Source organism: Perissodus microlepis, chromosome 4 (assembly GCF_051167445.1).
Source record: "Perissodus microlepis isolate ML-2025 ecotype Zambia chromosome 4, ASM5116744v1, whole genome shotgun sequence".
Taxonomy (NCBI): domain Eukaryota; kingdom Metazoa; phylum Chordata; class Actinopteri; order Cichliformes; family Cichlidae; genus Perissodus; species Perissodus microlepis.
In genome coordinates, this window is record NC_140464.1 from 19,646,143 (window position 1) to 19,664,648 (window position 18,506).

General features: G+C 40.6%; 2 protein-coding genes across 2 annotated transcripts; both read left to right on the plus strand.

The window, feature by feature from the left end:
• Positions 1–901: 901 nt before the first annotated feature.
• Positions 902–7,394, plus strand: LOC146388828 (uncharacterized). The gene is made up of 12 exons (XM_084926367.1): positions 902–1,166; positions 1,859–1,970; positions 3,030–3,123; positions 3,375–3,429; positions 3,645–3,785; positions 4,195–4,355; positions 5,198–5,296; positions 5,424–5,569; positions 5,905–6,076; positions 6,162–6,274; positions 6,408–6,492; positions 6,700–7,394. The coding sequence occupies exons 1-12, from the start codon at positions 1,049–1,051 to the stop codon at positions 6,757–6,759; spliced, it is 1,356 nt and encodes a 451-aa protein (XP_084782493.1). The 5' UTR covers positions 902–1,048; the 3' UTR covers positions 6,760–7,394.
• Positions 7,395–9,274: 1,880 nt separating this feature from the next.
• rabep2 (rabaptin, RAB GTPase binding effector protein 2) lies at positions 9,275–18,111 on the plus strand. Its single transcript, XM_084926370.1, has 12 exons — positions 9,275–9,516; positions 12,894–13,049; positions 13,437–13,519; positions 13,592–13,942; positions 14,113–14,208; positions 14,298–14,396; positions 14,736–14,849; positions 15,310–15,388; positions 15,501–15,512; positions 15,613–15,767; positions 15,938–16,054; positions 16,754–18,111. Exons 1-12 carry the CDS (start codon positions 9,468–9,470, stop codon positions 16,856–16,858), a joined length of 1,416 nt encoding a protein of 471 aa, XP_084782496.1. The 5' UTR covers positions 9,275–9,467; the 3' UTR covers positions 16,859–18,111.
• Positions 18,112–18,506: the final 395 nt, after the last annotated feature.

An 18,506-nucleotide genomic window follows, 5' to 3' on the forward strand; every position in this document is an offset into this window, starting at 1 on the left:
TGAATGAAACGGGCTCAGGAACTGTTTCAGAAAGAAATCATTGTCTGTGAACACGGTTCACCAGACTATCCAAAAATTTAGGTTAAAGCTCTATTATGCAAAAAAGAAGCCATATATGAACATGATCCAGAAATACTGCCTTTTTCTTTGGGCCAATTCTCACTTAAAATGGACTGGGCCAAAGTGGAAAACGTCTTCTGTGTTCGGACTAATTACAGTTTAAAATTCACTTTGAAAATATGGAAACTACATCATTTGGACTAAAAGTAGTAGCTGTACCATCTGGCTTGTAAACAGCACTCAGTTCAAGAGTATATAATTGCTTATGAAACTGACAGCTTTCACACTGGAAAGGTCGCATACAGTTTTTTAGAGTAACACGTACTCCCACTCCCACTCAGATGATATCCTTTTCAGAGAAGACCTTGCATAGTTCAGCAAGACAATGCTTTGATTTAATCCAAGGAACTTCTTGGTGTGAGTCGACAGTGTTTTTAAAAATCCAACCAAAATGTCTGGACCACAAATACACTAACATGTCTGCATTAATTTGCACAGAGCCCCACAAAATAGGGATCAGGTATCCTTAAAAGTCTTTTTCTGCTATTACTTACATGATGCTTACAAATTATTTTTACATTCAAGTTGCAGCATGTGTGAATGTAAATGTCCTTGGCTTTGAAATACTCGTTTACTTATGTTTTTAAAATTGCAGATATAACTTGCTGTGGTTTTAAACACAAGGCAATCTAGTTTAATTATTAAAGTTTCCCTAATGAAATGTTGTGTTTATTAAAAAACAGCTCTACATATCATATATGTCTGTCTAACCAGGAAATGTTTGGCGCTTCCCCTCAGACATATTCCAAACTTCATTACCCATAATCCCGTGCAACAAAAGCCGCCGAAGCTGACGACGTGGCCAAGGCACAGACCGGGGCGATTCAAACGAGGCAGACCGGCTTTGTTTGGAGCTAGCTCATTGAGGTGGAATTCATATGCTTGCTGAAGTTTGTGTGAATCTTTTAATTCATCACTGAGTGTAACGATGTCCGGGAAAATCAAGAGCCGAAGTGCCGCAAACTCAGACTCGATAACTGGCGGTGTGTCCTGCGATGAGCGCATCTTGCGAGATTGTCATGAACTGTACACGGATCCTGACAGCGGTGAGTTGGCTGACGTACAACTCGTGGAACTGACAGCATCTCACCTGACGCCTGCACCTTTCACCTGTTTGATATTAAAGTTGATAAAACAAACTCTTTGCTGCACCGCGGGGTAGCTAGCTAACTTTGTACATAACGTTGGCCTTTCCCAAAGCACGGGGCGCTAACCGTTAGCTGAGTTAGCTAGTGAGGATTTTATGATATTTGCTGACGATGCGACTGTCAACATTAATGCTGGTTAAATCAGTCACCCACTGATGTGACACTCTGTTTGTTATTAATAAGTCAGTTGCATAGTTGTAATGTAACTTCCAATATAGGTTTACAAGGCACACTACTGGATCTGGATCTATCTCCAGTATTGGCAGCACAGGGTTATCCTGTATATTGAGAAAGTGTGCAACATTTCAGCTTAAAAACAGATCTGCCAGTTGACTCCTACATCTCGCTGATATATCGCAAAGATAATGACGAGACAAAATGCCAAGTGAAAAAATGGGAATGATGACAGAAAGAAGACTATCACCTAGCAAAATGGCTTCCTTTGAGTAGTTGAGAACTTTGATATTGTCCTTTACATGCTAAATGTCACTTAACATTTAGATCTGCTCATCCCAACACAGCACCATGATTTTTCTCCTTTCCCACAGAAGCTAATAAACCATCTGTGTCCTACTCTGTGTTATATTCAGGGTTGATCACAGTGGCCGAATCAGTTGGTGTGAAGTTGCTGCCGCCCAGAAAAAAGATCACTGTGCTGCTGATGGGGAACCACTCTGCTGGGAAAAGCTCCTTCATCAACTGGTAAATATATACTATGGATAAATATTTGCACAAGTGCAAATAGGTGGCAGATTATTATCCACTTTCCAGCTGACAGAGTAATGGAAATCTGGTGTCTGGGATGAGGAGACTTCTGTGTTAAATCTATGCCGTAGGTACATGGTAACCGCAAAATCCTTCCGCAACCCTACACCTTCAGGACTCATAGATGTTAGCAATTTCCTGGAAGGAGATTGTCCCAACCATTAAAATAGATATTAGGGAATGTGAAAAAAAATGGAGGAACTTGACGGGCAAATATGTTTAAAACTGAAAATTGGAAGTAGGACTCAGGAGGGACAAAGTCTCAGGTGTTTCTGTTGTGGCATCCACTGCATATAAAACACCGGGACATAACCGCATAACCTAATATAAAGCATTGCAATCATTGCCAATTGCAATGACAGCAATGGCTTGCAGAAGTTTAAATCAGCTGTTAGAGGGAACTTGGTGTGAGCGATCACCTTCATCCTATTTCTTTCCTGATGGGGATGTTGTGCTTCATGATAACCAAGTGCCCATGTACAGGGAATTGGTGCACACTAAAGGGTTTGATTAGTACAAAAATGAAGTGAATAATATGCTATCGCCTTCACAGTCAGCAGTGTGTAAGTCCCTGATCTCCTCTGCAATCAGGAAAACACCAAAAGGAAATATCTATTGGAAGTGTGATTGAGCTCCTTTAGCAGAGCTGCAGAGATTTGTAAACTCAGTGCCAAGGAACAGGCACTGGAGGCCCTCATCAGACTAAAACCTGACCAAGGTGCCTGTTGGCTTTCCTTTAATTTGTTGCCCAGTTGCACAGCAGTCAGACTGAATAAAGCGCATGTGTGTATCCTCTGAAATTACCAGTATTTAAAGAGTTACAATTACTTCTAAATGTTCTCGGATCTTCATTTGACTCATGTCTGAATCTGAGTTGACTAAATTATCCTGTCCATATTTATCAGTGTCTTTAGCATTCAGTTACGCCCATCATTCTGGTTTTTATACACTATTCAGATTAGCAATAATCAAGATCTTTCTGTTCTTATTGTTCAGGTACGTGGAAGAGCACATCCAGCGCACTGGAGTAGCAATTGAGACCCAAGGCTTCAGCTTTGTTACAAGTGGACGCAAGAGAGAGTCTCTCACAGTAAGTGCTGCAGTCCATTTTCTGTTTTTGAGACAGGGCTGTGGGTGTTTTCAAAAGGCACGTCTCATTCCCACCGTGAGCCATTTCATCTTTAAAATGTCAGTCGTCTGCTCCTCGTAACAGTGATTTATTACTGTGGACCAAAATGAGTTCGTCTTTTGTGGTTTCAATGTTCTTGGAGTACCTGATGTCCTTTTTTGCAAACTATCTGTGACAGATCTACTTCTGCTTTATTTATTTATTTATTTTAGGGAAACGCCACCCTTCATCTGTATCCACACTTCAAACCTCTGCAGGAGTTTAAAGGTGAGAGATTTAATATGCCCAGAGATTTGCTATGGACAGTGTTTTGGCAGTTTGCCGTTTTATTGGAATTCATTTAAAATGATTTGTATGTACCAACAAACAAACAAAAAATGATTAAAGCGCCCAGTTGAATAGGAAGAGAAAACCTTTTTAGAGTAGTAGTTTTTATTAATGCTAGGCACTCACTGTAACTGTGTTTCTGAATTCTTCCCCAGGTGTCTCGGAGTACTTGAGCACAGAGATCTGCACGTCTCGACAGAAACGGTTCAGCTTGGTGACGTTTGTTGATTCGCCAGGCTTGGTGGACGGCGATATGAAGTATCCGTTTGACGTGGACGAGGTCATCCTGTGGCTGGGTGGGTTTCTGCTGTTGCCTTATGGTAGTTTTAAGCAATCTTCCTTTGGTAATGCAGAAGGAGAGCAGTAGCTCTGTGAAACCAAAGATACCTGAAACAAACAAAACTAAAACCACACTCAATTTGGAGTCATTTAGATGCTTGTGGGCCTCTCCATTACAATGAATGACCAGTCAAGTTTTTATCTCTTCATTAGCACTTTTAATTTACCATAGTGAGCTTTGTGAGTCAGCTTTGCGTGCTTCGACACATCTTTAAGCAGTTTAAGTTCTTAGTTTGACTAAATAACAGGGAAATAGAAAGAAATTCCACACTTGTTGGGATTACGACCCAGTTTATAATGCGATGAGAATAAATCCACAGGGTTTCCTCAGTAGTAAATAATGCTCCTTTTCACTGTCGCTCTCAGGTGATCTTTGTGACCTAATTCTGGTCTTCTTTGACCCCATGGGTCAGGCTCTGTGCAAGCGCACCCTCAACATTGTGGAGAGCCTGAATGAAAAGCATGGAGACCGGCTGCGGTTTTACCTGAGCAAGGCTGACGAGGCCGGAGGAGAGTCGGACAGACAGGTACGTATACTAGCAGCAGCTTCTGTAGGAGAGTCAACGCTTTGAACAAACGAAGTTACATCATTCTCTTTGTATTAGAGAATTCCTTCCCACACTCTGCAGTGCAGTTTCTAAGTATGCTGACCCGGTGTGTTTTGCCAGTGTAGCGAACAAAAAAAAAACAACAAAAACCCCCAAAAACCTGCACTGGGTATGGAAAAACGATTGAGTGATGCTTTTGCTCATTAATCTTGCATTGAGGAACACCCCTCTGATTACTTTCAGGTTATTTTCTGTGTCACAAAGGTGGCTCCCTGTTCTGGAGCCTGGTTTAAAACTGTCTGAAGTGCCACATTTTCTTTCACCAAGGGATTTCTGTGAGTGCGACACAGATTCTCTGCCAAAGGGAACTGTTGTATATACGCAGCCTGTTGAGTCGTATCTTACTAAAGTTTGTTAATATCCATCAATACATCCATCCATCCACAGAAAAGGAAACTGATAAATGTTTTTGTGGTTGATCCTTATATGCTGCAAAGTCTGTTTTACGCTGATGAAATTGTAGCTAATAGAGCACAGATTTCAGACTTGATGAGTATATTTGTAATTTCTAATTTCATTTTGATCTGTCCATAAACTAAAGGGATTTCCTAATTTGCAGTAAGATAATACTTGTTTAAACACGACATTGTGCAGTCGCAGTATTCATGAGTAAGTGAATGGTGCATTTCTAACTTTGTTTGCATGACTAAATAACAGAAAAGCACCACATACAGTCGATAATCTCCCTATCAGTAGCAGAAAAATTGCATCTTTGTTCTGTCTCCTCCTGACTCCTGTGTCTTTTGTTACTGCTCCCTCAGAGGGTGATGATGCAGATTGTCCAGGAGCTCTGCAAGCGGCCCGGACTCAACAAGTGTGGGTTTGACATGCCCACCATCTACATTCCTAATCCAAATAAGGTAAAAGTGATTCTTTCATCTCATCTTTCTGCCTTCCTTACTCTTTCTACACACACACAATTCACCAGTTGTTATAGACTACTGTTTAGAAGAAAACCAATCCTCCTGTTTGTCTTCCTGCTGTCAGCCAAGCCGCTGCGTCAACCAGATTGAGGAGGTTTGTCGCACCATCGAGAAAACTATCAACCAGACGGTCCAAAACACACTCAACTCTCTGGAGAGGGACTGCGAGCTCATTGTTGAGGCTATCACAGACAAGCTCAGTAACGACAGGTAACACAGAGACACTCACTTTGTAATTCACACTGCACTGACCACCTCCTCTGAAAGGCTACTTTCACCTGCTCCCTTATTCACAAGGTATTGCCACAGCAGGAGGTTCCTGACACTGTTTTTCTTGCACACGGTGCCCTTTTGGCCAATAATTTTAACATCGATTTAAGAGTTTGTGCGTTCACGCCTTTTAATAGCCATACATTGAGCTTGAATTAAAGTGTAACCATAAAGATTGACGGGAATCCTTCAGTAGGAGTGTTCAGAGGAACGTGTGAGTCATATTTTTGTTTGGAATTGCCTTCGGAGAATAACCTGACCATCTGTTCACGCAGGCAGACCACTGTTGAGAACCGACGCGCACGCTGCAAGAGCTGCTTCCTGACTCTGCTGGGTTTCAGCGTCCCTCTGGCTCTGATGGCGTTTCTGCTGCTGGGCGCTCTGTCCCAGGACCTGCTGGAGGCGGCTCTGGGCCGAGAGGGTACAGAGGCGCTCTCCCTCTACCTGGTCAGTGGCCAAACACGCTCGTCATTCATAGCTGTTGAAACTGTTGCATATGGTCTTCACATAAGGCTGCTCTTGTGTCGTGCAGACGCCCGCGGTGAAAGTATTTGAGTCCCTGTCTGTGGAGCAGCGGCTTTATGGCTGCGCTGGGCTGGTGCTTCTGTCCTTCCTCCTGCTCATCATTGCACGCTTCACCTTCAGGTAGGAAGTTTCGCAGTGTCATCACAGCCTTTTAGACTTCATTTTCATCCATCAGTACCCGAGGCACTTGCATGTCCTCATGTTATTTGTTCACTGCGAATCTCATCACACTCCTCCCTTTAATTCTTTGCAGAACTCAACTCACTCTATCGACCAAACAGAAAAGGCAGCTACAGGAGAAGCTGGAGTACGTGCAGGAGGTGGTCAAGACCAAAAAGGTAGTGTGTATGTGTGCGGATAGGGATGCACTGATCAGATATCAGTTTGCTGACCGCTCCAACCACACTAAGCCTAAGCAAAGAAATCTGTACGGGTGCCAGAACTGAAAAAAAGTTGGATCTTTGCATCCCTGTATGAGTGTGACTGCTTCTGCTGGCATGAAGTGGATTATTTTGGGATTTTAATGGTTGATTCTCTTCCTGTAGAAAAAGCTGTATGAAGACTACCTACGCCAGAGCGTCAGCGATCACGACATGGGCTTGTAGAGACGCATGCACGCAGATATCCCCACTGTCACGAAGGACTAGACGATCACTTTTCCAAGATTCCACACCAGCCGCCGTGCTCTGCAGACCACTTGGTGGTGAACCATCCAAGTTCTGGTGCTGTGAACTGTAAAGCCACTTTACCCATTAGATAATGTTATCTCTGTTATATTAAAAAAAGCGGTTAAACCACACACTACCTGCAGATGAAATGAGCTTTTGTTACTGATCACTTCTTCGTAAACATTTTATATAAATATATCGGTGCCTCTTCTCTGAAATGATTTCAGGCTTGTACCACTTTAAGATATTTAAACATTTCCAAACTATTTATAATATTTCTGTATGAGACCTAAAGTGCTGTTTTGTGTGAGTCACTTTCTATGAGCTACTGTTTCTGAGGACCTTTACCAGCGTTTTTTACAGTGCTTTTGACTCGTTAATGAATCCATTTCCCATCATGAATGTCTGCAGGTTGTGTAGGTTGGCTCATAAGTAGAATATCCAGATGTCTGCACACATCTTGATGCTGCAGTAAGAAGTATTTCCTGTGACCAATCAAACCTTTTGTATTTTCTTTCTACATTGTGAACATGTTTTAAACTTGAATAAATAAAAAAGCAATGTTCAATACAGTAATGTATTATACTTTTTTACTTTACTTTTCTTCTTAAGTGTAAGGTTTAAGGATTTTATGTAATATTGTGACATGTTAGTGTTTTAAAGCTTTTTAAAAATGCACTTGAGTATTTCCTCGTGCACTTGAAGTTTGGACACAGATGCTCTCTGTTCACAGTCCCAGTTTCTATTGGATGGAAGTCAGGATATGATGTCGTGTCTCGGTTTTGAATGTTTTGTTTTTGTAAGAACCTGTGAACAACAGTGCCAGTTATAAAACATCATCACAACAAAACAACATCAGGATTCCAGATAAATACACCATAGTCATAGACTTGTGTGGTATCAGCATTTTAAGTGGTTTCCAGCTTGTTTTTCTAGTATTTTTTTTTATTTTAATAAAAGCAAAAACAGGAAACTACCACGGGATATTTCCTGTTCAGTTATGCTTTTGGTACCCAAAGGAAACAGGTGCTAGGAGACCAGAGTGCAAAGTTTTGCTCAGAAAATGTAATTTCCTCTTTTTAAAAGGTTAACCATTGGTTTGACCTGTGAATGCCACTTTGTCAGTGTAAAATAGTTTCTTGCAAACGTATGAATGCCTCATAATCTAACAGTGAATATGTTTCTGTTGCTTCCTGACATAATGTATGTCAATAAGTACATTGTAAGCCTTTCAAAAGAAGTCTAGTGTTGCCATCTTGGGTCGTAGTCTTATTCTTTCGGTTGTTCCCTTTAGGCCTGCCTCCTTCTCATCCTATCCCTAGTATCTTCCTCCTCAGTTACGCCAACCCTCTGCATTTTGCTTCTTTCCTTCTGTCAAAAATCACCCTGACACATCTCCACCCACTCCACCCTGCCTGCACTTCTTCACTTCTCTCCTGTACTGTCAGCTGCTTTGGATGGTTGACCCCACGTATTTAAAATCATCCACCATCACTACAGTATCTCTGCTCCTCGCAGTTTCATCGTTACACCACGTTAAAAAAGTATTTGCTCCCCTTTCTGGTTTTTTTCTTCATATTTGTGACATTTAAAGGTTTCAGATCATTAAAATCAGATCAATCAGAAAATAAAATAGCTGAGGAAGAAAATCGTTGATATCTGTCAGTCTGGAAAGACCCAAAGACTTCTGGGAAAATATTCTGCGGACTAACGAGTTGAAAGTTGAGCTTTTCTGGAAGGTTTGAGTCCTGATGGATTTGTGTAAAACTGACAGAGTATTTCATTGAAGCTGAGGCATATTTGGTTATGGAGCAGGACTACAGTGTATTTACCAATACAGGTGTAAACCAAAGGTTTAATTTGCCTAGAAAGATCAGCAATCACCTGTTTATTTTCATTTCACTCACTTGAGTCTTTTCTGTAAGCACACCTAGTTTTTTGGTTTGACTTTGGTTAACTAACATTACCAGTATTCCTCCAGCAGAGGGTATACTTATTTTGTATAAACTCTGATTCATGTTTACAGTCACACTTACTTTGTATTCTTTCCTATTTCTACATAAAAATGAATGAGATACCCCCACAGTGGCTTTTGCAGCAAAAAAAAAAATACATTTTTGTGAGATTAAAAGGAGCATTTAATCACCTCCAAATAAAGTTGTCTAAGTCAGTTTGTTAAGACTATAAAGAGATAATAATCTTAATTAATATAATAAGTAATGTGTGTTTGATGATATTCTTGTATATGGACTGAAATGTGGATCAAGCTATGGTTCACTGATCTCCAGGGTCATAAGCCCGGACATATCAGGATGTACAGTAGAATCTCCAGGGAGGAAGCAGCAGTAATAAAACTCAAACCTGAGCACCACGACATCTTGATATTAATGCGCATTTAAAAAAAACAGCCGAACTAACAAACTAAACACTGGAGGCAAACAGGGACAGGCATCTGTGCACAGGAAGGAGGTTGACGTGTTTTCCGCAGGCTTAGACCGGGGAAAGTTGTTTCCTGAAGTTGACGCCGTGCTTATCATTTCCACACTCAAGTCCTGCTGCTTGCACAAAAATGATCAAGACGGGTTCACCACTGTTTTGATTAGCGTTTCTTTTTTCCCCCTCCCCTGACATCCCTTCCTCTTCTGATGATGGAGCTGCCAGACGAGAAGATGAGCTCCAAGAATGAAGACACAGGTAATTAAAAAACAAAGCAAAACTTTAATCTGCTTCACAGCTAGCTACTGATACCACATTCACCATCAGGGTTAGCTACGAGGCGACACTGGCCGCTTTAAACGTAGTTAAACATTCATTTTAACTTGTTGCTTGTCTTCAGCCGGAACCTGCTGTTGTTGAAGGGGCGCTGGGGAACGTAGCCGGGAGACGGCCTGTTAGCATTACTGCCCATAGAAATGAACGGACGATGCTAGCCGCTGGCTAGCTCTGTATTAACGTTTACTTTTGTCCTCGAAAAAAGAGGGAAAGTGGGTTTTAATGTTGTTTAGTTGCCACTTCACTCATACACATTGGTGTTATTGTAGCATTAGAGCTAAAACCACTAGGTAATTTATGACAAATGGTAAATATAACAATGATTATAGCCCTGAAAATGTAACTGAAAGTAAAAGAAGCCTTCATTAGCTGGCATTTTGTTAAAGTACTCGTATTATCCAGTGCACACGATGTCACTGAAATATTATTACTTGCATTAAAGCATGAGTTTACCTTTCAGGTGATTTAATATATAGTAGGAGGCAGCAGTGCACGGGCTGTTTTGCATTACAAAGTCACATAGATGTGGTGATGAACAGCGTGCGTGCCCTGGGAAAGGGCATCGTGCGGAATGAAGTTCACATGAATGTACACCCATCTCCTTGTGTCCTTGAGTGCAGCATTTGAGTAAGTTTACAAATCACCTTGTAGGTGTAGGGTAAGTAGTAAAAGTCAGTGCAACAAGTGCTTGCTGTAAATTTCTCAAGCAACACAGGTGTCCTACAAATAACTGTAACCTGTATGAGATTGTCTAAAAGTAGCAAAGTATAAAGTTTCCCCTTTTCCAATGGTGCTGTAAGTTACTGCAAATTTCGTTATCGATCCCAATACCAAGTAAGTACAGGGCCAGGAGTGATACTTTTAATTTATAAAGGAAGCTAATGTAGAGGGGAGGAATGTGTTGAGGTATATTTTTTCATCCTCGCTCCTTTCAAATAAAAAATATACTGTAAACTGAAGCTGTCTTAGAGATTGTAGAGAAATGCTGCTCATTTTTTTTTAAGTTATTAAATAAATACTTTTTAGGTTTGAGTTCCTGTGTGTGAAAGTGAGCAAGTTGTAGAAAGCAATTTAATACAAATAAAAGAATAAATGGTTAGACTGAAAGCTAAACTAATCAGTGATGTGGTCCAAGCCAGCCCCTTGGTCAAATCAGATATTTTGTTGTTGATTTTATGTAAAAAGCCTGCAGCAAGATACTTTAAACCTGTGTCTTCCTTCAGATGTTAATGCAAATGTTTCATGAACTTACTTTTAAAAAATAAATATACTGGTGTTTAGTACTGGAGTTTAGGTCTTTTACTGAGTACAACCACTTTGATTTCACAGATTTTACAGGTTACAGAAGGAGCCAAGTCCTGTAATTTTCAGACAATTTCAAGTTTTGAGATATTTTTAGGCTCAAACTATAGATTTCCAATAATGTGTAAGTCAGATATCTCTGCTGACTAGTTACTGTGGCCAGTTGGTTTTCACTTTCAGTTCCCTGATGGACTGAATGATTTGAATTCCAAATCTGTGCAGTGTTTCCTGTGTACTTCCACCCTATGCTGAACAGTTGTCAAAATACTCTTTTCATCAAATGCTCCTGCTTTTTTTTTTTTTTTTTTTTGTTTCTTCAGAAATTTGACCAAAGAGATAAGGTTTAACCCAATAGGTCCGCAGCAGCTGTGTCCAAATGACTCCAGCTTATCGAGATTTTTTGCATACTTCGGACATTGGCTTTTGTGACCGCGTCATAGATAAGGTTTCCTTTCCTCTTCCAGACCATTTTTTTCAGCTCTGTGTAGCAACAGTACAGCATAACCCACCCCTGTGTCAGTGAAACTTTCCTGGAGGTCATTATAGTCACGTCGAAGCTTTTCCTAATTAATAATAGTTGTCTGTATGAGATAGATCATCATTTACAGTTTTTTAAAATTTCCAACAGCCAAAAACTGTCCATAAAATAACTAAGTGAAAACAAAGAATAGAACTTATTAGGGCTGTTGGCATTAACGCGTTAACGCTGACAGCCCTAGAACTTATCGATCAAATTATTGATTTTTGTGTGCTCGAGCTTTAGCTTATTACACCTGCATTCATATAGCATTTTCTAAATGCCCATGCTTTTAGGACTAGATTCCAGTAAAACCAGAGAAACAAAAATAATTGAATAAATTCATAATTAAATTATGAAATTAAAAGATAAACAGCAGACCAAACAAATAGTGCATGAGCACACTCAGTTTTTGATTTGTTTACAACCTGATTTGTTTACAACAAGCAATCCTATTTGAGCTTTTGACCTAAATAAATTGAGCATGGATCAAGACATTATGAAACATGTAGTTTAAATGAATAGTCCATCAGCCGTTTCCTAACAAGGTTATTGTAGTTTTAATAAAGCTGAACAGAAAACTCAAACTAGGAGGGGGAAAGCATTTTAGTCACTATAGATACGGAAATGTGGTCACATTTGTCTACACAAGCAAACTTGAAGGGGTTGGTACAGGGATGTTTATATTGTATGACTGTTTGTTTTGTGTGTGTTTCCTCATGCACCTAGTAGCCCATGTTTGTTGAGTGTTAACACAAAGGTTAGAGCACACTTTATCAGTTCCTAATGACGCTACTTGACTTATTTTAATCTGTGGTGACTCAGCTGAAGGTTAATGAGCTCATGATTATCTGATATTATGTTAAAAAGCTGGTGTCTAAACTTTTGCACGTCCTGTAAATACTGCTTATTTTTCAGGATAATAAAAAAATGACTGAGTTAAGTTTATTATTTGCTAGCTGAAAGAGAAATATTCATTTCATTTAATTATTTTTTTTAACCTCAGGTTTTGATTCAGAAAAATCAAAATTTCTAACTTATCTCAAATCTTTGCGTAAAGGTGTATCTCCAAATTTATTTGACCATTTGTGGTAACAACAAGAAAACACAAATAGCTTTAAAAATCTGTTTTTTTTTTACCCAGATTTGAGCCCTGACATCCAACTGCTAAAACAGATTTTCTTCTGTTCAGAAAAGCAAAAGTATATAACTGTAATTTGACATGTTGACAAAAAATAATTGTTTTTTAATTTTTGTGAAACGGTAAGCTTGAAATTATGATTGATAACAACAATAATTATACTTTCAGTTAAAAACTCAAACATAATCCATTTCATTGGACTAACCGTTACAGAAACATAAACTGTTCATTTAGGGCAGCTGTTGTACAAACCTTTCATTGGCTGGTGGTCTAATAAATTTGTTTAGCGCTAACTTAATAAAGGAAAAGCACAAAAATGTGATGTCCTGTCATTTTCAGAGACGAGCCTGCAGGCCCAGCTAGCAGACTGCAGAGCACAGGTCGAACACTGGCAGGGTGTGGCGACGATCTGTGAGCTGAGCAAACAGGAGGAACTGGCAGAGCTGCAAAAACAATGCGATCAAGAGATCCAGTCACTGCAGGAGGCTCTCAGAGGTCAGTGATTGTTGTGCGTTGGCCTGGCCTGGATTTCTTTGTGTGCACGTGGCAAAATATTGCATAAGCACAAAAGCCCAGTTTTTTCTTCGTCTTTTTTTAAATCAAATCTCCAAAAAACTAAAACTGGACATCGTGGGTTTCCCATATAAATTTTTGAACAAGTTTAAATGTAGTTTCTGGCACTAATATTTATTCAGTAATTTGCTCCAAGGTAGAGCCAATAGCTTTAAGAAATATTGGGCAAAAGTAGCGCAAATGGATGTATTTTTATGAATTTCTTTTTTTGAGTGTGATGAAAAACCGATTTTGTAATCGTGTTAATGTCCCAATAGATGAAAGCTGAACTCGCAGATTATCATTATGTGTTGTCACTTATGTTTTCAGAGACAGCAGCTCAGTACGAGGCCAGGATAGCTGTTCTGCAGTCTCAACCTGTAGAGTGGAAGAGATCCAGTGGACCCCACATGGTCAGTGTGTGCCCGTGTTGCTTTTCCTCCAGGTGTCTTGGGCTCCCTTCATGTGATTTTTATACTTGTTAGATCAGTGGAAGGAAGGGGAGGGTGGATGCCGAACACGCGTCAGTCGTCAACAGTCTGACTGAGGACGAATCGGCGCCATCAACGCACAGCCATCCACCAGAGCTGGAGGCGGTGCCGGAGGGAGAAGGTGCTGCACTTACAACAGAAGGATATTTTTCACTAAGGAACTGTGACTCAGCCTCGTTGTCCTCTTTCTCCTTGGACACGCCGTCGCTGCCCAGAAAACTCCACGCTCAGGACGACACTGACTCGCTGGTCTCCACGGGTACTTTGGTGCCTGAAGCCATTTACTTGCCACCAGCTGGCCACCGGCTGGTCACACACAGTGACTGGGACGCGCTCAACGCTCAGGTTTGGATTCAACCGTTTTTTAAATTATTCTGCACATTTGTTGCGCTACTTCTTCAAAAAGCCTCCTAAAATGCTGTGTAACAGCTCCAATGTGAGCAGATTTAATGTCTAAGTAGCTTCCAGTCAGCACCTGTGGTCTAATGACTTTGCATTGTGGCTTTTTCGGTCAGTTGTCAGAGCTGCGAGGGGAAGTGAGTCGCCTGCAGGCAGAGAAGGAGGAGCTGGAGAGAGAACTGGATACCCAGAGCAACCACACGCACAAACAGGTACAGGAACACGCTCTGACTGTGTGTGTCTGTATGTATGTGCATATCTATATGTGCATTAATGAGTGTATGTATATGTGTGCTCTTAGGTATCAACGCTCCAGTCTCAGGTCCAGGCTTCAGAGGCTCTCCTCCAGGATTTGCAGAAATCTTTCAGCCAGTCACAGAATGCAGTCCAGAGCCGACTGGTGAGTAACATGAAACACTCAGATAATTCCTGCAGATTAAACAAACAACATATAGTGAGCTGTAGGTTTGCTGTTAGGTTGGTTTGGTCAACTTTTAACAGACCCAGGCGAGCTTTTTCCCTTTGTTTACAGTATTACACACTCAGCTACATATTTACTAAACAGAAATGAACTGGCGGCGTTCATTTCCACAAACAACTCAAGTGTACGATGACTCAATCATCCATCACACTCTAGACTCCAGTGCTTGTTTGTACCATTATCCATGAAGCGATGTAAATGTTATTAGGATGGCAGGTTCCAACTTACATTTGTTTGTTTGCTTTTCTTTTGGTCCAGGCGGAGTTGTCCCTTTCTCAGAGGAAGATGTGCAATGAGCTTTCCAGACTGAAAGGAGAAGAGGTTGAGGAGGATGTACCAGACACCGGCTCATCATTCTCAGCAGCACTACATGTACAGTCTTTGAGTTTTTATAGCTTAGTTTGCTGCAGCAAGCAACACTTGAAACTCGATGATGTTTTTATTTTTAAACGTGAAATTCAGCACAGACAGTGAAATATTTTTAGGACGTTTATGGCATTTTACACATTGTCAGAGAGCGAGAACGGAAACTCTCGAGAAGCTTGTCTGTCTGTTTGGAGTTCCTCTTTGTGAAGTAGTGGCTTTCCTTATTTAGAGTAGTTGTGGCAGATCAGTGGAAATATTTCAGACCTCTCACTTTCACTTCTGGCATTTTAAGATTGTAGAGAGAAGTTTAATTTTCTGGCAGAATAATAACTGTTTGTTTAATGTGTATAATTAGCAGAGGTGGTGGTCAGGTTGTATTTGTGCTAGCCCGTATGCATCAAGACGTTTAATGTTTGCTTTTTGATGGCGTCAGTGTGACTTCATTTTTTAAAACTGTAACCTGCAGGGGGCGCACTGTGAAGAGCGCCTTCGCATTGAGATAGTCAACCTGAGGGAGCAGCTGGACACACGGACAGAGGAGAGCGGTCTGTGGATTATTTTATTACCTGTTGAATCTGCTGTGTTGCCTTTCTTGTACTTAAAGTTTTTTTTTCCCTTCTCCATCTGCTTCCTTCTACTTGAAACTGATGTCATCAGAAGTTTTAGAGGGTGAGTGACCAGTTTATAGCTTTAGATTAGATTAGTAGGTCTTCTGATGGATGTATTTATATAATTTGTATTTTATTATATGTATTTTTTTAATGTGCAGTGCAGTTTTCCAGTCTGAAGACCGAGACAGAGAAGATCCACGCTCAGAGGGAGCAGTTGCAGGCTGAGCTGCTGGCGTGCCGCACTGAACTGGAAGCCCTCCGGGTGGCGCTCTCTCATGTGCAAAGCACCAACAAGATCCTCAGCAGTGAGAAAGTAATTGCAGCCTGCTTTTAGATCTGTGAGCTTTGTTTTTCTTTTGGTGGTTTGTTTTCATTTTCAGCATTCACCATTAGGAGCTTCTTTTTTTTTTTTTTTTTAAGTTGAGAAATATTAAAGTCAAACAAACAGGGATTTCATGTAACTGTTATTTCTGTGTTTGTCAGGCAACTCTGAACCAGCAGTGTCTGGAACTGCGGAGCCAGGTGATCAGCCTGCGCTCTCAGGTCGACACCAGCCAGGCTGTGCAGCGAGACTTCGTTGAGCTCTCCCAGTCGCTGCAGGTAAGAAACAACCATCAGTGGTCAGCTTAATCTGCCAAGATCAGTTGGGGATGAGGGGAGGGAGACAGGACAAAAAAAACACACTGTGGAGGAGAACCAGAGATGAATAATGACTAATGATTAAATGCAGAGATGTGTATAAACGGAGCGTGAAAAAGGTGAGTGAAGAAGAAACACTGTGCACAGTGCATCATGGGAAGCCTCCAGCAGCCTAGAAATTTTGCAGCAAAACTAAAAGAATGCTGAGGGTCACCTGATCCAGCCCTAACTGTATGTTTTGACAAAAAGGAAAGTAGAGAGGATTTAAAATCAATTCTGGATTTAACAGGGAGCCAATGAAGAGAAGCCAGTTTGGGCGAAGGTCTCCTTTTCTAGTTCCTTTCAGTACTTTTGCTGCAGTGTTTTGGATCAGTTATAGCCTTTTCAGGATTTTTTTAAAGGACATCCTGATAATAATGAATTACAGTAGTCCAGCCTTGAAGTAATAAATGCATAAACTAGTTTTTCAGCGTCACTCTGGGACAAGATCACAGTGTTACCGGAGGCCGATGAATTGGCATCTAGACTAAATATCTGGTTAGACACCATGTTTCTGTGGTGATCTGTCTTATCTAAGAATAACAGGAAAACTGTTTACATCAGGATGCTGCACATCATCGACTTGCTGATTTTTATCTGCCTACTTATCTCCCCTTTAAGGTGAAGCTGGAGTTAATTCGGCAGGCAGAGAGTCTGGAGCAAGTCAAGGAAATCCTGGAAGAGGGACATGGTGAAGATAACTCCCCACCTGTGGATACCCCTTGAAATGCATAGGAACCAAAGAGATGAAACATCCCAAGAGTGACCAAGAAAGCTAACCATGGCTACATGAAACACAGATCTGATGGAGTGACTGCTGGAACGATGCTGCTAGCACTCATGCTGCGACACTGGAAATACTCCTAAACGGAAACATTAGGTCTCGGGGAGGTTGGATTGGTGTCAATGAAGGAAAGTGGTGCTTAATGACCAAAGCAAAGTCTTCTCACACTCTCTCATGGTTTTTCTTTTCCTTACGACTAGTAACACATTTATTCCTGTACAAAGACATTTGTAAATATTCTGTGTTTGTATATCTGACACGACTCCCGTGAAACACTCAGGGGTCCAACACTATCAGTAATTAATATGCAACTTATCAATATTTTTGCATCTCTGTGAATAAGGACCTCTCTTGGCAGTGGATCGGGTGCAATAATGAACTGACGCCACTAAATCTGCAGCATTTAGATGTGATTTTTAATACATATAAAGATGAATTTGCTCAGCGTTAACATTCCCGTTTTCACTAAAACCATATTAGCTTTTAGACTCAACATTCTGGGTTTTATGATTAGGAGAGTGTCAGTAAAGAAATATTAACGTGTAACTTTGACCATTTTATTTGGTGTGACTGCACATTAGAAACTGATGGCAGGTTGTCACATCTTTAACATTTAGGTTTATAATTAAATCATGTGGTTGAGTTTCTTAACCCTTGGCTTCAGAGCAAGTTTACCGGAAACTGAATGATGCATATCAGCTTGTTACACAGTGTAACTGCACACAATGCAGTAGGTTAGGATTTAAAATGTGATTTAATGTATTTGGAAGTTGTTGCTGCTCTTGAAATTGAAGCTAAACCTTCATCTCTACAGGAAAATCCCAGATACTCCAACAAAGATCAGATAATACTGTGACTTGTTTTATTGTATTAATGACAGCACAGCCAGAGTCAGAGCCCAGTCTCTATCCTACACTTACACTTAATCAGATAACTATGTAAACCATCTGTGTATTTTAAAACTGTGGAGTATTACCTGACAATGATTACACTTCCTTGAACTGGATATTTGGTTATTCGAACATCCTGGCTGTGCCGGAAGCCCTTTGCTCCTAAATGTTAAGTCAGCAGGTTTCCCAGATTGATACCACCCTGTTGTCTTTTAAACACTGACCACATTATTATTTCTGTTGTGCTTTATAACAACCTGTGCAAAAAATAAATGTCGCCACTGGGAAGCGAGGCATGTCCTGAAGCTACCAGAGTGCTTGGCTGTCTGTACCTTTTACATCGCGGGCCACATACAGCCCACTTAGATCTTACTGCAAGTGTGCCGGACCAGTGTGAAGACGTTTAACTACACATTTATTCCCTGAGATATCTTAAGATTCTTTTCAATTCTATTTTATTTATATACCTCAAGGGCTTTTGTATTAAAATATATTAAGTAAAGTGCAATTTTAAGAAATGCTGCTGTAGTCAAACAGATCTCTGAGCTTAGATTTTTAGAAATAAAAGTACAAAATTACAAGAAAACATTCTTATAGCTCATTGATCAGACTGTCCTGTAATTATAAATCCGAAATCCATCCATCTTATTCTACTTATTCCGAACTGGGTCGTGGGAACGGCAGCCTAAGCAGAGAAGGC